Genomic DNA, 25964 nt, shown 5'->3' with positions numbered 1-25964 from the left:
CCTGGAAGCTCTGGTTGCTTGGCATTGTTGTTCATATGAGGTCTCGAGCCCCTTCAAGCTCTTCCAGATCTTTCTCTGATTCCTTCAACAGGGATCCTGATCTCAGTTCAGTGGATTGCTGCTGGGATTCACCTATGTATTTGCTATACTCTGGGTGTGTCTCTCAGGAGAGATCTACAGTTCCCATTCAATACGTTTCCAAAGTTACTTTTTCCAAATACCACTTGATCCCAAGATGTAAAGAGGCCTACTTTAAAATTGGGTTGATAAAATTAATAAAAAATAATAGGAATTGACTCTACACCCGCAGTTACTAACACTATGCGTCTTCGCCATGCCTTGTTCCTGCTTCCTAGAGAGGGAAACATAGCTCATATTGGTTCAAATGTCCATTCTTAGTCAAACACATAGTGGTCACGGAGGCTAAAACATGTTGTATAAGGAAACCATGGAAGCTGCCTGCTTCTACCATGTGGGGAGATTCAGAAACAGGAGTAGAGAGTATTTTTGTTTGTGGCTAGGCAGGATACCACCGCAATTGACTGCTTTTGTTAGGTTTCATTTCTACTCAGACAAAAGGGGGAATATATTTTACCTCTAGTAGTGTCTGGTGTATGTGTGTGTGTGTGTGTGTGTGTGTGTGTGTGTGTGTGTTACATTTGAAGAATTGTCTCAAACCAAATGGGGTTTCATCGTCAGCAATGAAACAGATAAATAAAGCCTAAAAGCCCAATGGAAATGTAAAGAGGTCACACAAATGTTAGGACATGGGACATATTGACATAATTTTTGGAGTCATTACCTTTGGACATATCTTGTTGAAAATTTCAACTAAATATATTTTAAGTTTAACTTTCATTGAACACTTACTATGCTTTCACAATCAAACCAAACCAAAAAACCAAAACCAGAACCCTCTCTATCGCTAGCAAATGAATCAAGTGTTTTGATTTCTAGAAACACGGTTTCCTTAAGCATGGTTGGTATGTTGATTCACCTGTAAACATTCTCTGCAGTCTAGACCATTCTAAACTCATTCAGTTGTATGGAAGCTGATGTAGCTAGAGAAAAATCTAATCGTCATCAGATATCATATCCCTGACCCAGAAGCCTATCTGTTATCCAGACATGGCACATATACACAAACACGCTAGATATAGCTGAATGATGAGCAATTGTTCTCATGTAGTATTGTCTTATCATCCAATCCATAATCATCCTCCATGTGTTCTTCTGGTAACACTTAGGGTTTAATAGTTTCTCCCTCTGCTGAATTTAATGGATGCTTAGCAAATGTTTGCTGTGAATGAATTCCTATCGTGTATCACAGTGACTTTCACCTGACACTTCCTGACACAGAAAAGCCCAAGCAACGAGCATGGTAACTTGTTTGACCTGCATCAACCGAATAGCATCATTTTGCATGTATGTCACTCACCAATTAGCCACATGATTCATTAGAAGACATTCACAAATGATGTAATTTGAGATCAGTAATGATTGGCCAATATCACACCTATGCCAGAAGGGCAAGTACACACTCAGACTTTACCAAGTATTGTTTAAATCATAGGAAAGAGACAGGTATTTAAGCCGTGCACAAAAGGCTTAAAGCCAGACAGTATTTATTCTGTATGTCCTGAGGATGACATGTATAGGATTTAAGAGCAGCTGTTTTCAGACGCATCAGGCCTCAGAAGATTAGAAAGACATGGCATAATGCTTTTCAGCTAGCCCCCTCCTGGTTTTGAGTATGCGAAGATCAATGGAGAACATGACAATCTTTATTTCGAACCATTGAGTTCTAAATTTAGTGCCAGTGTAGCAAGTAGTGCACAAGGAAGATGAATACTATCCTTTTCAATTTCAGGAGCTGCTAAGTCACATTGCTTGTTTTTAGATGAGCAGATGTTTGTCTCTGGGTAATGCCATAAGGAGAGCTCTGCTTGTTCAAATAAATAGATTCCCTGGCTGTGAATGCTGATGAGGTTCACACATCTTTCATGTGATATACACACACATGCAATCACTAACACACACACCTCCACATTTTGCATTCTTCTCTCTCTCCCTACTCTTTGGAGAAAAAAAAACTCCTCCAAATTAACAGTGGAAATTGATTAACTTATTCCACGTTTTCATATTCTTGGTCACTATGTAGGAACATTGGGAAACTACATACATTAACCGTGTAAAAACAAGAAACAAAGGCCATTTCTTTAGCCAAAGAATTTTTGCATCTGTAACGGCACCATTTTGGCTTGAGTCTGAATATGAAGTTTATAGGGAGCATGGCATAGGGGGAGCTGTAAATATTATGCTTTATTCTTATGGCTGAAATTCCCTAATTTAAATATACCCCCTTTATATAAAAACGTGCAAATATGAGCTTTGTAAGCTGTAGTTTATTGATTTTATATTATTACTGCTGTCAAAGGGGTTTTCTTGTTTGAAAATAATTTTCTTTCTATAAATTGTTTTTTCCATATATTAAACAATTTTCTGTCTCTATAATCTATCTATCTATCTATCTATCTATCTATCTATCTATCTATCCATCCATCCATTTATCTGTCTGTCTGCATTTGTGAATTTACATATGCATGTATGTATGTACATGCATGAAAAATATTACAAATGCCATCGTTATTCCTCTAACACTAAGGTGTAAGTGCCACCACAAGTTTGCTTCCCAAAAACATCACCTAAGCCACATCGAGATTCCAATACCTTATTTGTAAGATATTTGTATGGCAAATATGTAAAACTGTAAACTCTGATGTTTTCCAAAATTATACAGGAATATACAATAGATGTGTTTTTCCGTCAAAGTTGGAAGGATGAAAGATTAAAATTCAAAGGACCCATGACAGTGCTCCGGCTGAACAACCTGATGGCCAGTAAAATCTGGACTCCAGATACATTTTTCCACAATGGAAAAAAGTCTGTGGCCCACAACATGACCATGCCCAATAAACTCCTGCGTATCACAGAGGATGGCACACTGCTGTACACCATGAGGTAAGGACAACATGATTCCTGCAGTAAATTGTCCATATGTTTTATTCTGCCACAAGAAGGAAATCATCAGGGTGATGTGCCATAATTGGGTTTTTGCTTTCCTACTTTTAAGCATTAAATTTATTCTTCTAAGCAATCATAATGCTCTAAAATATGATTCATGCATGCAACGTTAAATAAAATGTAAATGAAGACTAGATTAAATAATTCAATATTGCAGGGACTGTAATTTCAACCTGTTTTAATTCAGCATGAGGACCTTCCTGAAGTCCTTGTTAAGAATTGCATGTCTCTCTGCAGTCCAATAAGGTATAAGTTAAAATTCTAGAAGTTCTCTAATGGTAGATATTCAAAGGTATTTCTACAACAAAGAAAGAAAAATGAAAAGTATGGCTCTATATCATTTTTTTAAAATTTCACATGGAAATATGTATGTGAAGAAATACACAATTTCTCAAATAGTATTCTTAGCTGGAGATCATTTGGCTTATTCTGAAGACGATGTATGTATGTATGTATGCATGTATGCATATATGATATAAAATGCAGTATAATGTGTTTTTAGGAATAGAGTAAAGGAAGCATGAATCACAAAGACAAAAGTGTTAGTTAATGTTTATAGAAATATGTATTTTTATATAGTCTTAACTTGGAAATTTTGAATGGTCTTTGATTTATTCTTCGATCATTTTGTGAAAATAATTCTGTTATATTTAAATAAAAATTGGCCACCCAATATAACTATTGATTGGAATACTCAATGCTTCTTATGTTCGGTCATTTGTTTCATTAAAATATGATGGCACATCTGCCTTCTGATCCTAACCTCACAGAACCTATGCACCAACCATTTCATTAAACTGAGAAATCCAATCCAGGAGTACCTGTCCCTAATTTCACCTGACAAGTATAAAATTCTTTCTGTATGCGCCAATCATCGAAAGCAAAGGTTTCTTTCTTTAATAAACTCCTGACTTTTTATATAAAGCACCTAAGACAGCAAGGCGAGCGGTGGAACTTCCATCACTGCCTTCTACTAAATGCAAACACACATCGGCAGGGCTGGCTAGTCCATCATCATAATAGAGTGAAAATCTATTAAAAACATCAAATTGTCCAAAGTCTTCTGAAGACATCAGCCACAGTTTTCTTCTCATAAATAGATAGATAAACAAACAAACAAATAAATATTCTCCCTTCATTAAAATGTGTACATGTGCCCATGGAAACAGAGCATGCACCAACTGAAGTGATTTTGTTCACATATAAGCTCACTCATCACCCCTTGTCTCTGAGAACATTCCATTGCTGTCAAGTATTTCTATTTCCCAGGCTCAGCCTACCATTTATTTAGCCTCTGCAACCTTTAACATCCCTCGCATTTCAAACTGCACTTCATATTTCTGATGTGTGTGCTGGTCACAGTGGTATCCAAATGGGAGAAATCTTGTTGTACAGAGCAAAGGGGAAAGAGTTCTCAAGTACCACAACCTAAGAACCTGCTTCAAATTTATTTGCAAAGTTGTATTTACAAAATGAGTTCTCATAGAACCAACTTGAGCAGAAGACCCTTGTCTGGTTTTATTTTTATTTTCCTTCTTCCTGAAGAAGTCAGCAGGACAACTGTAACCTGAGGGTTTTTCTGTGTTGAATCTGAGAGATAGAACAAAAGAAAAGCCTTCTTTCCTTTCCAAATGATAGAGGTAATGTGTAGAGACACATCCACATTTCACTAGGGAAACAGCTGGGTAAAAGAATCAGGGCCACCCATTGAGGAGACGACAGAGAAATTCTTGCCCAGACCTGAATTCAGTTTTGTTTATACAAGATAAAGGGACCTAAGGTCAGGAAAATGGGCACCCTGTATGATGCATTTCTATATGCTGTTATGCAGTTATTTACTTGATTATATCTAGTTCAATTAAACAGAACAATTCCCATAGCCAGGTGGGTTAGTGGGTACTCTGTGTTATGAGAAACACCAGCAATTCTTTCTCCATCTACAAAATGCAATCTTGTCCATTTTCACCAAGCAAACACAAAATTATAGAAAATGAGTCATGGTAGCTCTTTCTAGTTCATTCGGTTATTGGGAATATGGCACGGGTATGCATTTAACTTTCATCTTTTCTGTCTGCTAAAGTTAACACTATCCTCCTCTGTCAGCATCTAATCTATAGAGCTTTTGTTTGTATTCTATGTTCCCTTAATAAGGTTGACTGTGAGAGCTGAATGCCCCATGCACTTAGAAGACTTTCCCATGGATGCCCATGCCTGCCCACTAAAATTTGGAAGCTGTAAGTAAATTTACTTCAAATTATAATTGTTTTTATCAGAGATCTATGAACTCAAATAAGAGATTTCCAAGTAGTTATGGTCTATTGGAGAGTTAAAATACACAGAGAGCAATGTATTACAAGAGTCTCCTATAAGTAGTAGCCCTTAGATGTTTTTCTTACATTTTTACTTTTTAAAACATATTTTATATTTGTTTATCTACATGTATGTGTGCCTATATATGCTGGCTAATTTTCTGTAAAGTTACCCAAGTAGACTCATCTAAAGGGAGGGAACGTCAATTGAGAAGATGACTGCATATGATCTGTAAGGCATTTTTTTTTTATTAAACTAATAATTGATAGGAAGGGCCCAGCTCATTGTGGGTGATTCCGCTCCTCGTCTGGTGATGCTGGCATAGCCCATCATAGCAATAGTAACTGTCACTAGGATACGATGTGAGTGTACATCATGCATGTGGGAATGTCTGTGGAAGCCAGAAGAGGGCGTCGAATTTACTGAAGCTGGAGTGAGAAGTGGTCATGAGCTACCTGACCTGTGTTCAGGGGCACAAGCTCAGGACCCTGAGAAGAGCAGTGCATGCTCTTGGTCACTGAGTCGTCTCTCCAGCTCCCCTTTTATTTTTAGTCACTAAAATGGAAACGACATGTTAAACCATAGAGTAAGAAAATAGTATCTGGTGGCATTTGTGGAAAAGGGAAACGATGCTCGCATCTCATAGATACATTTCCACCCCCATAAAAGGGTATTGCAGCATTTATTTTATATTGCTCTGATATGGTTTTAATAAAAATTCACAGATGGCTAAGGACAATGTATAGATGCTTTTTCTTAATAGAGGCTGAATGTTAAAGTAGATATCTAGAAAATAATTTATTGTCATTGTCATCTCTAGTAATCTCCAGGCCAGTAGGACTGTCCCATGACATTCATGGGTTTATTTACACGTTTGTTCTCGTTTGATTGTATCATAGACCTGTCTCCATTGGGTTAACTTACGGAATGCATACTGTTTGATATCATCAAGGTGTACCTTCGGGGAGACAAAGGAGCTTTGAGCTGTAGAGCTGACCTCTCCGAGCCTCTTTCCCCATCCATTTCTATCATGCATACATAACGTGAGGATAATGTATTTCTGGCTTCCTACAGGAGGGTTTCAGACAAGGACTGAGTCAACCCCAGTTTACCTAACCGGCTCACTGTTCCCACTAGACAAGCAGACTGAGCAACTATTTTGGTAAAATATGATTCATAGAGGAAAAATAGTGATCGTGTAGGAAGACAGCAAGCAAAGAAAATAGCAAAGGGCCTTCATGTGCCTAGCAGCTCTAGTCATGGGGAGTCATTGTTCTCTCTTTATAGGTCATATTCTATCCTGAAGACTCTTGATTAATATCCTCCGAATATGTCGTCTGAACGGGACTTTAAAGACGACTACCTTTCCCCACCCTTTGCTCATTTTAATGTTCTCTTTACACCATGGGCTCTTGGGTTTTCTCCTGAGCGGTAGCTGTGTGCCATTATTTGTAACTTGAATATCAAATAGTGCACCAAATTTATCAGGCTTTATAAGTAATCTTTCTCCCAGCCCACAAAACCTTAGATGAGAGAAGATCACCCATTATATTTTTTCCTGAGCCAATATTAATTCATTATCAATATCACAATATCATTACAATAATGTCCCTTGATAAAAGTATTTTATTTCCAGATTTAATTAGGCTTCAAATGTGTTCTTACTTGGTCAATGAGTTATAGTTCTGGTTTTTGTTTTGTTGTGTTTTGTTTTTTTATGCATTAAGATTTGCTTCAGCAGTGTGGACAGCTAAAGAAAAGGGACCATACATTTTCATATCAGATGTGTACAGGTCACTATTAATTAATGTCTGCTTAGTGCTGCATCTTTTTTCCCTTTTTTATCGGATATTTTATTTATTTACATTTCAAATGTTATCCCCTTTCCTGTCTGAAATCCCCTATCCCATCCTCCCTCACCCTGCTTCTTGAGGGTGCTCTCCACCAACACACTCATTACCTTCTGCCTCCATGCCCTGGCATTCCCCTACACTGGGACATCAAACCTTCACAGGACCATTGATGTCCTACAAGGCCATCCTCTGCTACATACGCAGCTGGAGCCATGGACCCCTCCACAGATACTCTTTGGTTGGTGGTTTGTCCATGGAAGTTCTTGGGTGATATTTTTGCTCTTCCTGTTGGGTTGCAAACACCTTCAGCTCCTTCAGTCCTTTAACTCCTCCATTGGGGCCCTGTGCTCAGGCCAATGGTTGGCTGCGAGCATCTGCCTTTGTATTTGTCAGCCTCTGGCAGAACCTCTCTGGAGGCAGCTATACCAGGCTCCTGTCAGTAAAGGAATGTCTTTACATGAGGTTCCTCATCACAAAATGGCATCTCAGCACTTGTATCTGTTTTCAGGAAAATGAGGAATAGTTAGTAAAGAAAAAAAGAAACCAGTGGCTGTTAAACAAAGATCAACGTTTCCCCTAAAATCCTAATAATCGTCTACCTATATCTCTGTAAGATGAACTGCATTTTCCTTTGCCTATCCTGTAGAGGAGGTTGGGTAGAAAATTTTTTCATACAGAAACATTTCAACTGAAGGATTTGGGAGGCATTTTAAAAGGAAGTAGATAGTGAGGAGAAAACAAATAGTGTGTCGTAGAAAAGGAAAGAAGTTAAAGGGAAATGTGTAAGCAGCGCTCCACCTAGGTGCTTCGCTTCCGATCTTTCCCCTGTGCGCTGCTCTTCTTGTCGTTTCTGTGTAGCTTCCTGTTCCACCTCTCATATCTTAGCATAGACAGCACCTCTTGACAATTCTGTAGTAATTTGTAAACAGCACTATCGATCTTCTTGATTCTCTTTCCAACTTATTTTATAACATTTGTCCCTGTATTCATTTTTATTTGTGTTATGAATACTTTTTTTTTCTTTTTTCTTTTTTTTCAGAGCTGGGGACCAAACTCAGGGCCTTGCCCTTGCTAGGCAAGCGCTCTACCACTGAGCTAAATCCCCAACCCAATGAATACTTTTTTTTTTAACTGTCTACAGACTACTACTTTTATCAGAGCCGGGTATGCTTTAATTAGCATTTTCTAGGACACAGTGTAACACAATTCAATAAATAAGTATTTATGGAATAAAGAGAAATTGTTCTAACAGGCTTTAAGGGCCTTTTTACTTTTCCACATTTAAACTGAGGGGATGGAAGAGGTGTGGGGAATGAAGGGGAAACTTGAAGACGTGGGCTCCGAAGCTAACAGCAAACACCACATCTTCATTTGACGGCTTCTCTGTTGACTTAAGTCTAGGGTTGACTGTATGTAGTACTACCGTGAGGCTATTTCATGACCTCAACTAGTGCATTTTGTCTTTAAAATTACTTCCTAGATTTTTTGAAACCGTGTCCTCAAGTATTTGTCTAAGCAATTGAAGGTGCTTGTCAGTTTTCTCATATTTAAGAATTATTCATTCAAATAAACTACTGAGGTCCTTCCTTCTGTCTTCTCTTCCATAAAGCACCAGCTTGCATGATAGGAGTGCATTCCTCATTCAGGGAGGGTTTTTAGCAGAAGCCAAGAGTACTGAGTGAAGTGAAGCTCCATTGTACTGTAGCAGAGGCCTGTCTTGTCTCCATACACCATGGGACTTCTAAGAAATGGAGCATAAGACAGTGAAGATGGCGAACCAAATTTCTCACTCCAAATATATTAGCATCCCACAGACAACCTCAGATACAAAATTCTACAATCTAGCCACTCTTGACAACAAGTATACAATAAAGTAGCAGGAGATTTGGTTTGTTCCAAAATGACCTGATCTCTAGAATTAGCTTCTCTGACATTTACAGAACCAATGTACTTCCTTGGCTTATGTGCACAGAGTGGACATTTTTCTAGAGAAAAACATGTTTCAAATAAGATGGAGAACAAATAGCATTGTAAGCTGCTTTCTCCCTTAGTTCTGTGCCCAGTTTGCTCTCTATAAAATGTGATGAAAGCACGTGGCCACTGAGGCTTTCCCAAGAGGCACATTCAATCCATTCACACTCTCACAAATACAGTGTCTACAAGAAAACAAGGATTTGCTGTGACTAGAAAAATTTATGTTGTTGAAATATATATCCATGGGTTGTAAGTAATATTATACGTCTCCAACTCCTGTACGCTGCCCCCTTTTTAAGAGTCTTTTAAACATCACATTTTATACCTTCATCATTGATAAAATTATATTACTCTGAACAACAGTGAAATGCTTCCCTCTTTTACCCACTAAAGAATAACCACAAGAAAAGAAGGAAATGTTGAAAAGTCCACAGGGGCGAAGCGAGATTACCCATGTACCACTTAAATGTGTCTCAGAATACATTAAATTATTTTCTCTCAATTGTCCATACAAATTTCTTCAAGAGACAGCTGATGTGACACATATATTAATGATGGGGCAGACAGGGTGTCTGCATATAATGGGGGAGCAGATCTCAGTTTTTCTGCTTCACTCAGTTCAGAGTAAAATGACCTTCCAAGTTTTGATTCAAAGGCAGTGTTTGTTTATGTAAGGAACATCACCTTCATGTAAAAGGCAACCAGAATTTAGAATCTTAAAATATTTTAGCTTGGCCAAATACATATTTGTACACTATTCTTAAACCTTGTTTTGAGAGTTCTATTGAACAGACTAGTGTTAAGAATTCAATGAGCTTGAAACAGTTTTATCTTGGGTGTGGCGGGGGGCGTAGTTCTCCAAAACATAATTGAAATTATAGTTCATAACTGTTGGTCTAAAGATGACTACAGGCCAGGTTAGGTTATATTGATCTTAGATTTTAAATAAATTAAAACATTTTCATGGCCTTCAGAAAGTGTTTTGGTCCCTGGGCAGTGTGCCATATGTAACTAATGGATAAACTGGCCACTGGCCAGTGAATCAGCCTTCTATCATAATGCCAACCTTTGCTATCGTGCCCTTCCATCAAATAATCTAAAGCAGCTAACTTTTCCTCATCTGATACCCCTTAAATTATTAAAATTGTTGTGCATCTAAACAGGGGGCACCATCTCAGCCCATGTGAAGTGGGTCTTCTGGTACTGGAAAATAGAAATGCTACGAAATCTTCCATTTTCTTTCTTTTTTTTTTTCCGGAGCTGGGGACTGAACCCAGGGCCTTGCGCTCGCTAGGCAAGCGCTCTACCACTGAGCTAAATCCCCAACCCCCAAAATCTTCCATTTTCTATTGCTTCCTTCTTTTCTTCCACCCATCTACCCCATTCTTCCTCTCTCACTTTCTTCATTTCTTCCTTTCTTTCCACTTGTTTCTAATCTCAACGAATTAAGAATTCATGAGCCAGAAACTAATATGAAAGATTCCTTGAGTAATATTGACTTGCCTAATGAAAATGAGTGAGAAGAAGGTTCTATAAGATAACTTCTCATGCTAACATCTCTAAATATACACAACATTAAGAGGTTTCCAGTGTAAGCCTCTGGTCTAAGTGCCCTGCAGCAACATTTCCAGTGTTAATTTTGCACTTTCCGTGGCTCACTTCATGTGAATCCAGGGTTTTTGTTTCTAATCTTACTGTAGATCTAATGTTTCCTACTTTGGACACAATAATCATATTTAATTGAGTCACTCCTTTGCCTGAAATAAAGATGAATAAATAAACAATAACAAAAACATGTCTATTGAACAAACTCTTTTTTTTTTTTTTTTTTTTTTTTTTTTTTTGGAGCTGGGGGACCCTAACCCAGGGCCTTGCGCTTCCCTAGGTAAGCTCTACCGCTGAGCTAAATCCCAGCCCCTGAACAAACTCTTTCTTATGACCTCTGTTGATCTTCTTTTTGGTCTTGTGCTTTATAAAAGTGTTGGCTCAGAGCCTTTCCAAGCTTCTCTAAATCTAAAATGCAGCCTTCCTTCCATTCCGTCACTCAGCAGTGTATGCATTATCTTGCTCTGTGGAATTATATCTTTATTTGCCTGTGTATTTTTTTTTTCTTCTTTTTTTTGGAGCTGGGGACCGAACCCAGGGCCTTGCGCTTGCTAGGCAAGTGCTCTACCACTGAGCTAAATCCCCAACCCCTTGCCTGTGTATTAATGACCCGTTTACATAAAGAGTTTAAGTCACATAAAGTCACCCACCTTGCACATGTCTCTTATTGTATCACCGGCACAGTGCTGTATCCTTATTGTGTGCTTAACATGGTAAGAGTGAACAAATGAGTGAAAGAAAACTTCAGAAAAATGTATATTTATATTACCAAGCAACTGAATGTGAGCTTTCATTTCTAGCTTGCTATTTGCAACAATGTGGAAAGAAATATGAAGCTGATGGGACAATCAGCTCATTAGGAGAATCATAGCACAGATGCATAAGTGTACTGTTCTTTGTTTAATCTCAGATGCTTATACAAGAGCAGAAGTTGTCTATGAGTGGACAAGGGAGCCAGCCCGCTCAGTGGTTGTGGCAGAAGATGGGTCACGTTTAAACCAGTATGACCTTCTTGGGCAAACAGTTGACTCTGGAATTGTTCAGTCCAGTACCGGTAAGTTCCATTTGATTATTCTAGAAATAATAGAAGGAAGAGGGAAATGTATTGTAAGCATTTAAGAATTCAGTAATTCTCTCAGGGACAGAGAAGTCAGAAAAGAGAATGAGAAAATTGCCGAAAGGTGAATACCATAGAGCAGCAGAATGTAAAATCTGAGTCCACAGTGCTATACCTGTTATTCAGTATCTTCTGGCTTCTCTTTATTGTACAAGAAGAATCTGGTTCTATAAGATCTTGGCAGCCTGGGATATAAACAGGAGATTGGGCTATAAACTGAGGGATGAACATTTGTGTTAATTCATTATGCCTTCAATTTGCCAATTGGATGTAATAACTCTGTAGTATGTTGGGAATCATCAATCAAAACCATGTAGATGATTGTCTACAAGTCTTTGAAGGCAATGCTATTACAAAAATTCTAGGTGTTTTTATCCTCTAGGTCCCACTTATTCACACACACACACACACACACACACACACACACACACACACACAAGTCAATTTGCTTTTTTCCTATAGCTAAGACGATCCTGCAGCTGAAGCCAAATGAGTTATATACACTACTTAGCACTCCATTTTTAAATTAAAAGTAGATAATGTGTGATCCTTTTTAGTGTTGAAACCAACACTAGTGGTATTTTCAAATTACATGAAACATTACTATTAAAGTGTACATGAAGGTTCTGAGTTTGTGGCAAGACTTACACAAGGAACTCCAATTTATACAAGGGACTGTCTTGTATTATTTGAAATCTGATAATGAGGAAAAAGTAATTATGAATTAAACCTCATATACAACAAATCGGAATTTATGCTTCCCCTTAAAGCTCTGTATTTTAAATAAGATCAATTCCTAAAATATTTGTTGAACTGATAATAATGTTTTAGCACATCTTACAGAATTTACATTTATTTAATGCTCCTTATTTTGTAATTTTGAAAGACAGTGACCTACTCTTGTACAAGAAGAGTGATGCTAATTTTCTCAGAAAACAAACAAACAAACAAAAACAGCAACAATAACAACAAAGTTCTGTTTTCAGATTTTATCTTGGGACCTTAAGAATGTTAACATTTTCGATCAGCCACTCAAGTTTTATAGAAGATCTCTCTCTCTCTCTCTGTCTCTCTCTCTCTTCCTCTCTCTCTCTCTCTCTCTCTCTCTCTCTCGCTGTCTCTCTCTCTCTCAAAATAAAAACAAAAACAAAAACAAAAAACAAACAAACAAAACCCCCCCACACCCATACCATTTTTAATAGCATAAATAATTTTGGTTCTTGTTCTATAAGATGGAGAAGATCTGTCCTCAGCTTTGCCTTTATTAGAAATGCAAACAGCATAGGGGAAAGCCTCACTTTACTGTGAGAAAGCTGTGGATAAACATCCTGGTCCTGTCACTTACAAGCTTGGGGATGTTGGACCAGTTCTTTATCCAGACAGAGATCTTTCCTTCATCTAAGGAGACAGAAATAGCAAACCTTTCATTAAGGCAAGATAGTGGCTGGAGATGTAGCTCAATATGTGAGAACTACTGCATAGCATGCATAATCGTCTAGGTCTATCATTATACCTAAAAAGATACCTAGAAATAGGGTTTGGGCTCTAGTTAAAACACTGAGGGATATCCCACAATTGTTGCTCAAATTATTGCACAATGACTGTCATTGCAATCCTAAATCTGTTTTTTAAAATCTCACATCATGTGCTGAGAACGACACCCAAATATGCTCTCTGTCTTCTTTAAAATGAGCATTATGATAATCTAGGATCATGACAGGCACTGGAGTTTCAATGATGCCACAGCACAGACCTTGCTCTCCTGGAAGGTGAAGTCCAGAGTGGATGAAAATATAAACTGTAATTATCAAAATGGGTGCTAAGTGCTGTGTGAATGTTTTTGTGAGGGCAAAGATCACGTCTGTTTTCTTTATCCCTATTATTTTCTTTAGTAGCTGTGCCAGAGAAGGCATTGAATAAATATTTTGAGTAAATAAGAGAAACTGCAGCTTATGCTGAGGAAGGTTTACTGCCAGAGGTAGCTTTTCACATTGTTAATGTTACACCTCGGTTGGAAAACAGTAGCCATTATTCTACATACTTTTCACTTAGTATCACACATACAGGGGCATTTAATCTATTAGGACAGTGGTTGGTGATGTCAAGGAAGCAACTCCACTGCAGTAATGCACATGCAATAATATATACAAGTGGGGAAGATGGTGTGGAGAGACAAAGGACTCTAATGAATTTCTATCTCTAATGACTCTGAGCATGCCCTGACAGTCCTCTCTAGGACCAGATCCAATGTCTTTAAAATTAATTCTTTTATCAAATGACAATTTAGTTGCTAAATAGTCATGCCACCAATATTTTAATTGTTCATAAAAAAGTAACATATTCTCAAAGAAAGGAGGCTGAGCCAAGGAACAAAAATTAAGACCTGGGTCACTGAGCTGGTCGATCCCATATGTTAGGCTTACTTTAAATAACCATTCTGTAATTGAAAAATAAGTATAACTGCACACACTAGGAGAGCCCCTTATTAGTAAATAGTTAGAAACATAATGACAGTAAATTCTCAGATACAGTAGCTAAGTGTGTTGTTCAACTTCAGCACTTCAATAGGAAACCAAATTATTCTTCTTTTGGGCCCACTTTAGCTCATCAAGATTATCTGTAGGTTTCAATGGAAAGCAACAGACATCCTATGCATGGTCATTGATGACTGTTTCATACCTCATTGAGGAAACATAAGATAGATGACACTAAGTGAAATTACCTCCATGTTCCTTCTAGGAAACCAAAGAAACCAGAGAATGATGTCACTAAAACACAAAACATCAGTATCTATCTATCTGTCTATCTATCTATCTATCTATCTATCTATCTATCTATCTATCTATCTATCTATCTATCTATCTATCTATCTATCCATCCATCCATCCATCCATCCATCCATCCATCCATCCCTCCATCCATCCATCCATCCATCCATCTATCTATCTATCTATCTATCTATCTATCTATCTATCTATCTATCTATCTATCTATCTAAACAACAACTTTGTCCACCTTAATGTCATTTGCAGGAGTCTAATCAATTCAGACAGCTTGTTATAAGATTAGAAAGTGATGTCCTTCTTACCCATTAAACACACATCTTGCAATTCCAGTGACATGCTTCAGGTGTAAAAAATTCTGCATCACTTTGATAATGGGAGAAAGAGAATGGGAGAGATACTACCATAATACTCAGGTTTTTAAGTCAGTGATTACAGATCATTTACAGAAAATGAAGTAATTACATTAACCATTAGGACAAGGATAATTATCAGTATCCAGGAAGGAATGAGGAAGTAATTCATCCAATGATTTTAAAATGTTCAAGTATGACTTGACAGTGCTTTTTTTCCAAAGGAAATTTGGTCACAGGACATGTTGATAAGCTTGGAAAGTAAGTTGTTTCTTCTGAATCACTATCTTTTGCCATTAGAAAAATGACTAAGAAAAATGATGGGATCATCTTGTTTAGATGTGGAGGCTTTTCTAGATGGTGTCTGAACAATGACCTTCTAAGATCAGCATCATTAGGAACCATCTTATCTGATAGTGGATCATAATGGAGCATCCATAATGGCTAGAACACGATCTCCAGGGAAGACTTCTGTGGTTTCCTAGTCCAATAATTCACATTTAAAACGAGGGAAAAGATCTAGTTAGGCTAAGAATTCTAGTGCTGAGATGTTTTCTTACTTCCGTGGAATGTGGAAAAAAACCTTCAATTTAGATTATGTGTTCAATAACATTTTACAAATTGATTGAATGTTCATTTCCCTAATTAATGAGATTAGATATCTACTACTCTATCCTTACACTATAAATCTCAATACAATTTAGTATAGTAAGTATGGTCATATATGCTGTTAAATTTTCGCTTCATAGGATCCCAGGGAATAGGAGAGTGAAGCCCAAGGAAACCAATCAAATGTTTAACAAACATTTGAGAAAGCCACCTCTAAAATGACCTGAAATGCTAATTTACCAAATTATAACACCCTTTCTTTCTTTCATTCTCCTAAATTTTACTCTGTAATGTATCAGAAATATTGTCACTTTTAATTTATAAGCTTCCCTCAGGATATTACAATCCTTCTATACTTTAATTTGATATGCTTAGCGCATATATACTTGGTGTCTAGACTTTCAATGAATATAAGATATGGGCTTTTCTCTTTCATTCTTTTTTGATTTTCAAATTATTACAACTTGATTCTGTTATTGCTGTCACTTCTGTAACTTACTTGAAGGTTTTATGCCAATGTTCTTTAGGTTTTATTTAATTTAAAATGCTTTCAAAGCAGTAGAAGCCCTTCTGTTCTTTCTCAACCACTCCGAAAAATATGTTGTTTATAATATGTATAATGTCAAACAATAAGTCCCAGAACCATATTCTTTACATACTTTTCACAAAAATGTCACAGTGCAAATAACAAAAGATGATGGAATATATGTAGATACTCATCTTCCTGACATTTTATGAAAGATGGGATTTGTTTTTCCTTGACGCTGATGACATTTTTCAGATCACAATGGAATGAATTGTTAAGAATAATAAAGCATACCTCTGGGATGGTGAAACCTATCATTGGTACATAGGCTATATTTTAGCAAAGGCCTCAGAAAAATGAGTTTTTATCTTATTAGGATCACTTATTTTGTTTCTATTGACCTTGAAGTCATTACCAGCAATATACAATTAATATATATATATTAAAATGCAAACATATTATTAATGGGTATAAAGAGGGGCTCTAATTAAAGTATAAAGTACTTAGTACACATTCCATAAATGGAAGTTGCCATTAATACCAATTGATGATGAATGCAAGAATGGTTTTCTTCTATAACACTGTATTTCTTCTACAAATACTTCTCTCTATTCTGATGCGAGTGAATAGTAAAGAACGTGGAGAAAGTAACTAAAAGGTGTTTTAGCATCTTTATGGAGTGTCCTGTTTGAGCAGTTAACCTTCCTTCAGCCACATCATGTTTTAACTATTGTATAGACAAGAAAACTCAGAGGAAGAAAATCTTGAGGTGCCCAAGGCTATACAACAAGAAAATAGATCTGAGTATTAAACTCAAACTCATTTTCTTCAGAGGCTAATAAAATTTCCCCTTAGGATATTTCTGGCTACCCTGCTGAGGATCTGGTATTTGGGCTGTTCTCAATCCATTCATGAACATGTTTAGCAACAGAAGTCATATAGAGTTTGCGTGGCCAAGGTACAAAGATGTTAAGATGTATGGAAGGATATGAGCCTGTATTGCATGTTAAATCTGTGTTATAAGAAAGCTTTGATTACAGGAAAGAGTTTATTCTCTACTGTGTGTAGTGCATACCATTTCATCCTCATCCCAGGGAAGGAAAGATCACCAGATGTTGTTATCTGGCAGTTATGTACTTGGTGCTTAGCTGCACAAACACAGAAGCTTTTTCCAAATATTCCAAAGAAATGTGAAAACACAAGTTGATAACAGAGGAAAAAAACTGATGTGGCTAGACCTGGGAAGCGAGTGTTTCTCCTTTAACAGGACTACAATTTTATAGAGAGAATGACATGGACATATCTATATGCCAATTTGCTAGTGATAATCAGAGATAAGCTGTCAGAACTCTGTGAGATTTCCTTCTGGGAGGCAAGTCCCCCCTCCTTTAAACCAGAGTGTTAGATAGGTCTTTTCTCCTCTGGTATAGAATTATTAAGTAAATTTAATTCCGTGGCCTCTTGCTTTAGGGTTCCCTGTTTCAGGATAGATAGATAGATAGATAGATAGATAGATAGATAGATAGATAGATAGATAGATAGATAGATAGATATAAAGATAGTGACACACACACACACACACACACACACACACACAATTCACAAGACAGACTTTAGCCATGAACAATTGTTGAGTCTAAAATGTCAATTGTACATGTGAGAGACTTTGATGTAGATAATGGGTGTATATGTTAGCTTTGTATTTTTTATTGGGTAGTTTTTATTGAATAGTTTACATTTCAAATGTTATCCCCTTTCTCAGTTCCGACCTCTCCCATCAGCCCTGCCCCTGCTTCTGTGAGGATGCTCCCCCTCCCATGCACCCACTCCCACCTCAACACCCCGGCATTCCCTATACTGGGGAAATAAACCTTCATAGGACCCAGGACTTATCGTCCTGTTGGTGCCAGACAATTCCATTCTTTGCTACATATGCAGCTGAAGTCATGGGTTCCCCATTTGTACTGTTCGGTTGGTGGTTTAGTCCCTGGGAATTCTGGGGGTTTCTTGTTGGTTGACATGTTCTTCCTGTAGGGTTGCAAACCCCTTCAGCTCCTTCAGTCCTTTCTCTAACTCCTCCATAGGGAGTCCCAGTGCTCAGTTTGATGGCTAGCTGCAATCATCTTAATTTGTATCTGTAAGATTCATGCATAGTCTCTCAGGAGACATTCCTATCAGGTTCCTGTCAGCAAGCACTTCTTAGCATTGGTGTCCTGGGCTTTTTGTTATATCAAATGAATTTGCAAATTGCTCCTTCTAATTCTATGAAGAATTGAGTTAGAATTTTGATGGGGATTGCATTGAATCTGTAGATTGCGTTCGACAAGATGGCCATTTTTAGTATATTAATCCTACCGATCCATGAACATGGGAGATCTTTTCATCTCCCGAGATCTTCTTCAATTTCTTTCTTCAGAGACTTGAAGTTCTTGTCATACAAATCTTTCATTTGCTTGGTTAGAGTCACACCGAGGTATTTTATATTATTTGTGACTATTGAGAAGGGTGTCATTTTTCTAATGTTTTTTGCAGCCTGTTTATCCTTTGAGAGGTTGAAGGCTACTGGTTTGTTTGAGTTAATATTATATCCAGGTGCTTTGCTGAAATTGTTTATTTGGTTTAGGAGTTCTCTGGTGGAATTTTTGGGGTCACTTAAGTATACTACCATATCATCTGTTGATAGTAATATTTTGACTTCTTTCTCTCCAATTTGTATCCCTTTGACCATTTTTTTAGATCTAATTGCCCTGGCTAGGACTTTAAGTACTATATTGAATAGGTATGGATAGAATTGGCAGCCTTATCTAGTCCCTGGTTGTAAAGGGATTTCTTCAAGTTTCTCTCTGACTAGTTTGATGTTGGCTACTGGTTTGCTGTATATTGCTTTTATTATGTTACCACTGAGTAGAACATTGTTCAGCTTCCATGAGTATGGGGGCTTTCTGTCATTTTTGTTGTTATTGAAGACCTGAATCAGTCTATGGTGATCTGATAGAATGCATAGAATTATTTCAGTCTTCTTGTATCTGTTGATGCCTATTTCATGACTGATTATATGGTCAATTTTGGAGAAGGTACCATGAGGTGCTGAGAAGAAGTTCTATTCTTTTGTTTTTGGATGAAATGTTCTATAGATATCTGTTAACTCCATTTGATTCATAAGTTCTGTTAGTTTCTCTGTGTCTCTGTTAATTTGTTTCCACGATCTGTCCGTTGATGAGAGTAGAGTATTGAAGTCTTTCACTATTATTGTATGAGTTGCAAAATGTGCTTTGAGTTTAAGTAAAATTTCTTTTATGAATGTGGGTGCCCTTGCGTTTGTAGCATAGATATTCAGAATTGATAGTTCACCTTGGCAGATTTTTTCCTTTCATGTGTACAAAGTGTCCCTCCTTATCTTTTGGACAACTTTTGTTTGAAAGTCAATTATATTTGATAATACAATGACTATTTCAACTTGTTTCTTGGGACCATTTCCTTGAATTTTTTTTCCAGCATATTTCTCTGAGGCAGTGTCTGTCTTTGTCACTGATTGTGTTTTCTGGATGCAGCAAAATGCTGGGTCCTATTTATATATCCAGTCTGCTAGTCTGTCTTTTTATTATGGATTTGATTTCATTGATAATAACATATATTAAGGACTAGTGATTGTTGTTTACTGTTTTGTTGTTGTTGTTGTTGTTAGAGGTGGAATTATATTTGTGTTGCTTTCTTCTTTTGCACTTGATGAAAGAAGATTACTTTCCTGCTTTTTCTAGGGTGTAGTTTTCTTCCTTGTGTTGGAGCTTTCCATCTCATCATTTGAAGGGCTGTATTTGTCAAAAGATACTGTGTAAATTTGGTTCTGTCATGTAATATCTTGGTTTCTCCATCTGTGTTAATTGAGATAGTACAGTTGGCTGGCATTTGTATTATTCTAGGGTCTGTATAACTTCTGCCCAGGTTCTTCTAGGTCTCATAGTCTGTGTTGAAAAGTCTGGTGTAATTCTGATAGGTCTGCCTTTGTATGTTACTTGACCTTTTTCTCTTACTGTTTTTAACATTCTTTCTTTGTTTTTTGCATTTGGTGTTTTGACTATTATGTAACATAAGGAGTTTCTTTTCTGGTCCAAATTATTTGGAGTTCTGTAGGCTTCTTGTATGTTCATTGGCATCTCTTTCTCTGGGTTAGAGAAGTTTTCTTCTATAATTTTTTGGAAGATATTTGCTGCCCTTTAATTTGGGAATCTTCACTCTCTTCTATACCCATTATTCTTAGCTTTGGTATTTTCATTGTGTCCTGGATTTCCTGGATGTTTTGGGTTAGGAGCTTTCCGCGTTTTGCATTTTGACTATTCTGTCAGTGTTTTCTATGGTATTTTCTACCCCAGATATTCTCTCTTCTATCTCTTGTATTCTGTTGGCGATGCTTGCATGTATGATTCTCAATCTCTTTCCTAGGTTTTCTATCTCCTGTGTTGTTTCTGTGATTTCTTTTTTGCTTCTATTTCTATTTTTAAATCCTGGATGGTTTTGTTAAATTCCTTCACCTGTTTGGGTGTGTTTTCCTGTAAGTCTTTAAGGGATTTCTGTCTTTCCTCTTTAAGGGATTCTACTTGTTTACCTGTGTTTGCCTGTATTTCTTTAAGGGAGTTATTTACGTTCTTATTAAAGTCTGCTACCATCATCATGAGATATGATTTTTAAATCCAAATCTTGCTTTTTCAGTGTGTTGAGGTGTCTAAGACTTGCTGTGGTGGGAGAACTGGGTTTTGATGATGCCAAGCAGCCTTTGTTTCTGTTGCTTAGGTTCTTAAATTTGCCTCTCCCCATCTCGATATCTCTGGTGTTAATTGATCTTGCTGTCTCTCACTGGAGCTTGTCCCTCCTTTGGGCATGTGAGCCTATGGTCTTAGGAGTGAGAGCACTTCTGGGTAACTAGTTTTCTTGGGTGGGATTTGGGTATCAAGGGCTGTGGGACAGGCTTAGCTCTGGGCACAGATAGAGACTGAATAGATCCTTTCCCAGGCTCCTCCATGCTTCCACTGACCTGCATACACTGGTGAGTGCCTCTTTGGAGAGTTATAGGAGCAAAAGTCGGGTCTGACTTGTGGGCTTAGGCGTGAGAGCACTCTTGGGAGACAAGCTCTCTCCAGGCAGGACTTGGTTATGGAGGGCTGTAGGACAGCCTTAACTTCAGGGCACACATGGAGATAAGCAGGTTCCTATACCAGGCTACTCTGCAGTTCCTATGCCCTGTGTGCTCTTGGCGGGTCCCTCTTTAAGCAGTTATTGGAGAGAAGGTGGGGTCTCACCTGAAGGCCCAGGAGCAGGAGCACTCCTGGGAGACCAGCTCTCTCTGAGAAGGAGTGGGTACAGAGGGCTATAGGACAGTCCCAGCTCTAAGGTGCAGATGGAGACAAGAAGTGTATGTTAGCTTTCTACTGCTATGAAAAAACAAGTACTTAAGGAAAATATTTAAATAGGGAAATGTATGCCTTGGCCATGATTAGATGGTTTCATGGATATGTTCCATAAAAAATTTAAGGTCCTCAGCCTGAGGCAGATTAAATCTGCTCATCTTAAGAAGCTAGGTGTCTCAAAACAAGATGTACTATGTCTAAATGCCAGTCCAAGACAGAAGATTTAAATCTCTCAGGAGCTGAGTTAGTGTAAGTCCACCTTCAAGGACTGCAGAAGCAGCAGTCTAGTGCCTATGAGCCAGTACAGCAGCAAAATCACTCTCCGAGAGTTGTACATATTCCTGTACTTGGGCTTCCCCCTTCTTGGTCACTGGGTTGTTCAATCTACATCCAGAGCAGATTGAACTACTCTACTCCTTACCTCCCTGAGTCATTTCCCATCTCTAGAAATGCCCATGCTGAGACTCCAGAAATGTGCTCTACCAATCCACTCAAGTTACACTGGAAACCTATTCTAGTTATGTTTGTTGGGGTCATTGACTATCACATCGCTTTCAGATTCAGTCTGGAAATATAAGCTCAGCTTTATCCCTTTTGTATATGACAGAACAATAGAAGAAGGAAGGAAGAATTAGAAGAGTTTAATACCTCTATGTTATGCCTAGAAACAAGTTAATGTGCATTAAAAGATGTTGCTTTTCTCACAAGGGCAAAGGCCTTTCCCTCCAGGTTATAGGTGTCATGTGGAAACAAGATGTGTCTAGCCTCTATTATAACTTTGCTTCTTTTTAAAACCTAAGGAATAACTTCTTTTTAAGGGCACATTATTCAACCATACTGTGCATTTCACCCTCTAGGAGAATATGTGGTTATGACGACTCACTTTCACTTGAAGAGAAAAATCGGCTACTTTGTTATTCAAACATATCTGCCATGCATAATGACAGTTATTCTCTCCCAAGTCTCCTTCTGGCTCAACAGAGAGTCAGTACCAGCAAGAACTGTCTTTGGTAAGTGCCAATCAATATGCATGTGGACAGGTATAGAGGGTACTCATTTTATGACTGTGTCATTGCAAGGAGAATGAAAAAGATGTTACTATCTGTCAAAATCTGAATTTACTGTAAGAAAAATGTTTGGAGAATCACTGTTTTCACTATGATATGATTTACAAACTATTGTCCTTATTAGACTGTTTTGTTAATACAAATAGATTGCTTAATAAAAATTAATTTTAAATTTTGACATAAAAGGAAGTAAGGCAGACATCAAAAGCACCTACTAGATTAAAAAAACAACTTAAAACTTTAAATCCTACATAGTATATGTATTCTTTTTTGAGAATCTTAAAGAAATAGCATCAGACTACTTTCTTACATTGGAGAAACCAGAATTTTCTTAAGAAGAGGTCATTAGTGATCCCAGTCTTAGACAGATAGCTCCTTTTACCCCTCAAGTGTACTGCCAAAAGTTAGAACCGGACTCTTCACTATTAGAACCTCTAAAGTAATCTCAACATTGCAAGTTAAGGCTATGTAATGGGATCTTATTTGAACAGTGAACACCTTGTCTGATGTGAAAACCAACCTACTAATACATTATTTTAGAGTTCAGATTCCATAGAAAGGAAAGTTTCCTGATGGAATCCCAGTGGCACCACCACAATTGTACTTTTTAGACTAATGAAAACAAGATTTGCAACAGTAAACTTATCAATTCACATAACCAATGATTTTTTTATTTGATATACACTTAGTTACGGCTGTGTTCTGGAAATAAAATGAAGTAATAAACTGCTTGCATACCTTTCCCTTCATGACATGTATGGTTGAACTTGAAATCTGAATAATCATAAAATTATAAAATAACTATGAAGAATAGTTATTATGTGATTTTATACGTCATTTTCAACATGATTCACCATATTATATTATTTAAACTAAAATTTAGACAGTATTATTGTGAACAGCATGTGAACTTGAAACCAAATGAACATAAAGTTAATTTTGTTGATTATACATCTCAGGTTAGGAGCTACTAGGTGAGGTACAGAGGAGTCCAGGTAAGATATGAGCTCCAGATGCCTTGTACTTAATGGTGGCCCCGAGCTATCACCTTTGCTTGGTCCTGATGCATTAGGCTGGCACATATTGGGTTCACTGTGGTCTGTGTCATTTCCTTAGAAGTAATAGCCACATGTCTATTGCTGGAAGACATGTTTATCCAGGTCTGTCCTACAAATAACTACTATCTACTTGCTGCATTGAAGGTCACATGCTCCACACTGAAAAATCTTTGAATGCTTCCCCTTAATTCCTGTGTAGAGATTCTGGTACCTCTACTATCCACAGTGTGCAAGCGCTGCCACACCAGTTCTCTCAAAAAGAGACACCGACTGCCACCTCTGCTTCGGAGTGCCTTGTCCTCTGAACTAGACAAAGGCTTCCATGTTGAAAAAGTCACATAATCTGTCCTCTGATCTTCTGACAACAGTCTAAGCACACAGCCAAATTAACCTGCGGCAAAATGATTTCCAGCTGCAGAGTAAACAAGAGGTTCATTTCAGGTCCAGTTTTCTTTACAGCCATTTGTCAATGTTAACAACCATTCAATCCACTAAAGACAGACCTCTTGAGAGATGCTGGCCTCTGTATGGGCGTTCCATCTGAGCCCTTATCTTACCAGGCAATAAACACTGAATTAAAGACACGATGTACATTCAGGTTTTGTGGGGTTTTTTATTTTTTTTAAAAGTATGAACCAGTATTACCTTGGAAAGCATTTTTTTCTAATGACTACTTTTTCCTCACTTGCTCCAGCCAAGTCTAGCCTTTTTATTTTGGAAATTCGCCAAAGCGTTTCAGTGTTTTATGAGTCCAAAACATATTGCTTGTAACGTTTTCAATGATCTTTTACCACAATCAACCAATGACCTTTTGGCAAACATAGCTGTAGGACTGTAACCTCGGCTATAGCAAGTATTTTTGTGTACAAAGTCATATAGTTTATAGTGTTTGAGTTTAACAAAAATCACAAATATGTTTTGTCTAGCCCTTTCGCCCTTTAACATTTATTCAGTACACGATTCTATTCTTTTAGCGTGAACTTAGCACTTTCCTCTGAGCTCCCTGAATGCCTAAGCAGGTCACTAGTATGTAAAGAAATATGACAAGAGAAAACAGCCACACTAGATTTATAACAGTTTTGTCAAAGCAATGCAGAACGTAGAATGCTGAAGTCTATTCTATGACTTGAAAATCTGATTGTTTTCTCTTCTTATGCTCTCAGTTATTTGCAGGCAATGTCATGTAAATTTTCTTCTAAAAAGGGTCCAAGCTTTAGGTTTAATTTTATCCAGTAACAGCTATACAACTTTGGTCTGTTTAATTAGTCTGAGCTATTTCCAGTCAAATGCAAGTACAAGGAAGGAAAACCAACATTTAACTCGATCACACAGGAAAGATAAAATATATAAATTATCACTCCTAATCCTTGGAGTTTTTTTCCTTTCTGGATTTTTATTGGTAGGTGTTTCAAATTATAAACACACATGCACACACATATATACACACACATATTCCTTAAGCTACCCTGTACTAGTCTTAGTCAGAGTTTTAGGGTAAGATTTTTAGTTTCCAGATTACTCTTGACATTTGCTTGCATACATAAACTGAACTTCAGAAAACTGGAGTTTGTAGTCACAGTCATATATAGTAAAGAACACAGGCATTTTTCTCCATAGTTATTAAATAGCCATTAACCGTTAGACTGAGAATTAAGTATTTTTATTGTATTATCTTATTTAATACTCTCAATAACTTTATGTGTTAAAGTTAATAAAATCAATTAGTGAGGAAGAAATTAAAAGCAGCAATATGGAAGCCTGAGACTGTGGGGGAAAATTTCCCAAGGTCATTTCCCAAGGTATTATTTGGCAATTATAGAGCTGGGATTTGGAATTGGGCTTCTCTGTTCCCCAATTACTGACTTTTAATTACCTTGCTATCTGCTCTAGTTGATATTGATATGTAAATCTGGGCGCAGTTCACTAGTTAATATTCTTTAGGTTGGTTATGTAATTAGGAACTTGCCCCAGTATTTTCTGAACCCAATGTTATCCAAATCTCAAAATAAACATTTCCTACAGTCCTGGGCATATGCCATTTAATAAATATTCTACTGTCTTTCTTCTTAGTCATTTCATTTTCTAGCGTAGTTAAAAGACTATCTACTTTGATATTCCTGGAAAACCTAGGAACATTGGTTGGTTTAAAGCTGCTTACAAAAATTTTCCAACAGCTGCGTAGCCCAGCTGATTTTCTAAAACTATCAACAGGAGGAACTAATC

The 25964-nt window shown here is 37.3% G+C and overlaps 1 protein-coding gene across 1 annotated transcript in view; it reads left to right on the top strand.

Moving 5' to 3' along the window:
- The window catches only part of Gabra1 (gamma-aminobutyric acid type A receptor subunit alpha1), a 56574-nt gene that overhangs the window by 24663 nt on the left and 5947 nt on the right, over positions 1 to 25964 (top strand). The window contains exons 5-8 of the mRNA XM_032911671.1: positions 2801 to 3021; positions 5236 to 5318; positions 11737 to 11880; positions 22474 to 22626. Coding sequence (XP_032767562.1) covers positions 2801 to 3021; positions 5236 to 5318; positions 11737 to 11880; positions 22474 to 22626 — 601 coding nt within the window. The remainder of the gene's footprint in view (positions 1 to 2800; positions 3022 to 5235; positions 5319 to 11736; positions 11881 to 22473; positions 22627 to 25964) is intronic.

Source organism: Rattus rattus, chromosome 9, assembly GCF_011064425.1.
Source record: "Rattus rattus isolate New Zealand chromosome 9, Rrattus_CSIRO_v1, whole genome shotgun sequence".
Lineage (NCBI taxonomy): Eukaryota > Metazoa > Chordata > Mammalia > Rodentia > Muridae > Rattus > Rattus rattus.
The sequence above is the reverse complement of the archived record's forward strand: the minus strand, read 5'-3'. Positions and strand labels throughout refer to the sequence as shown.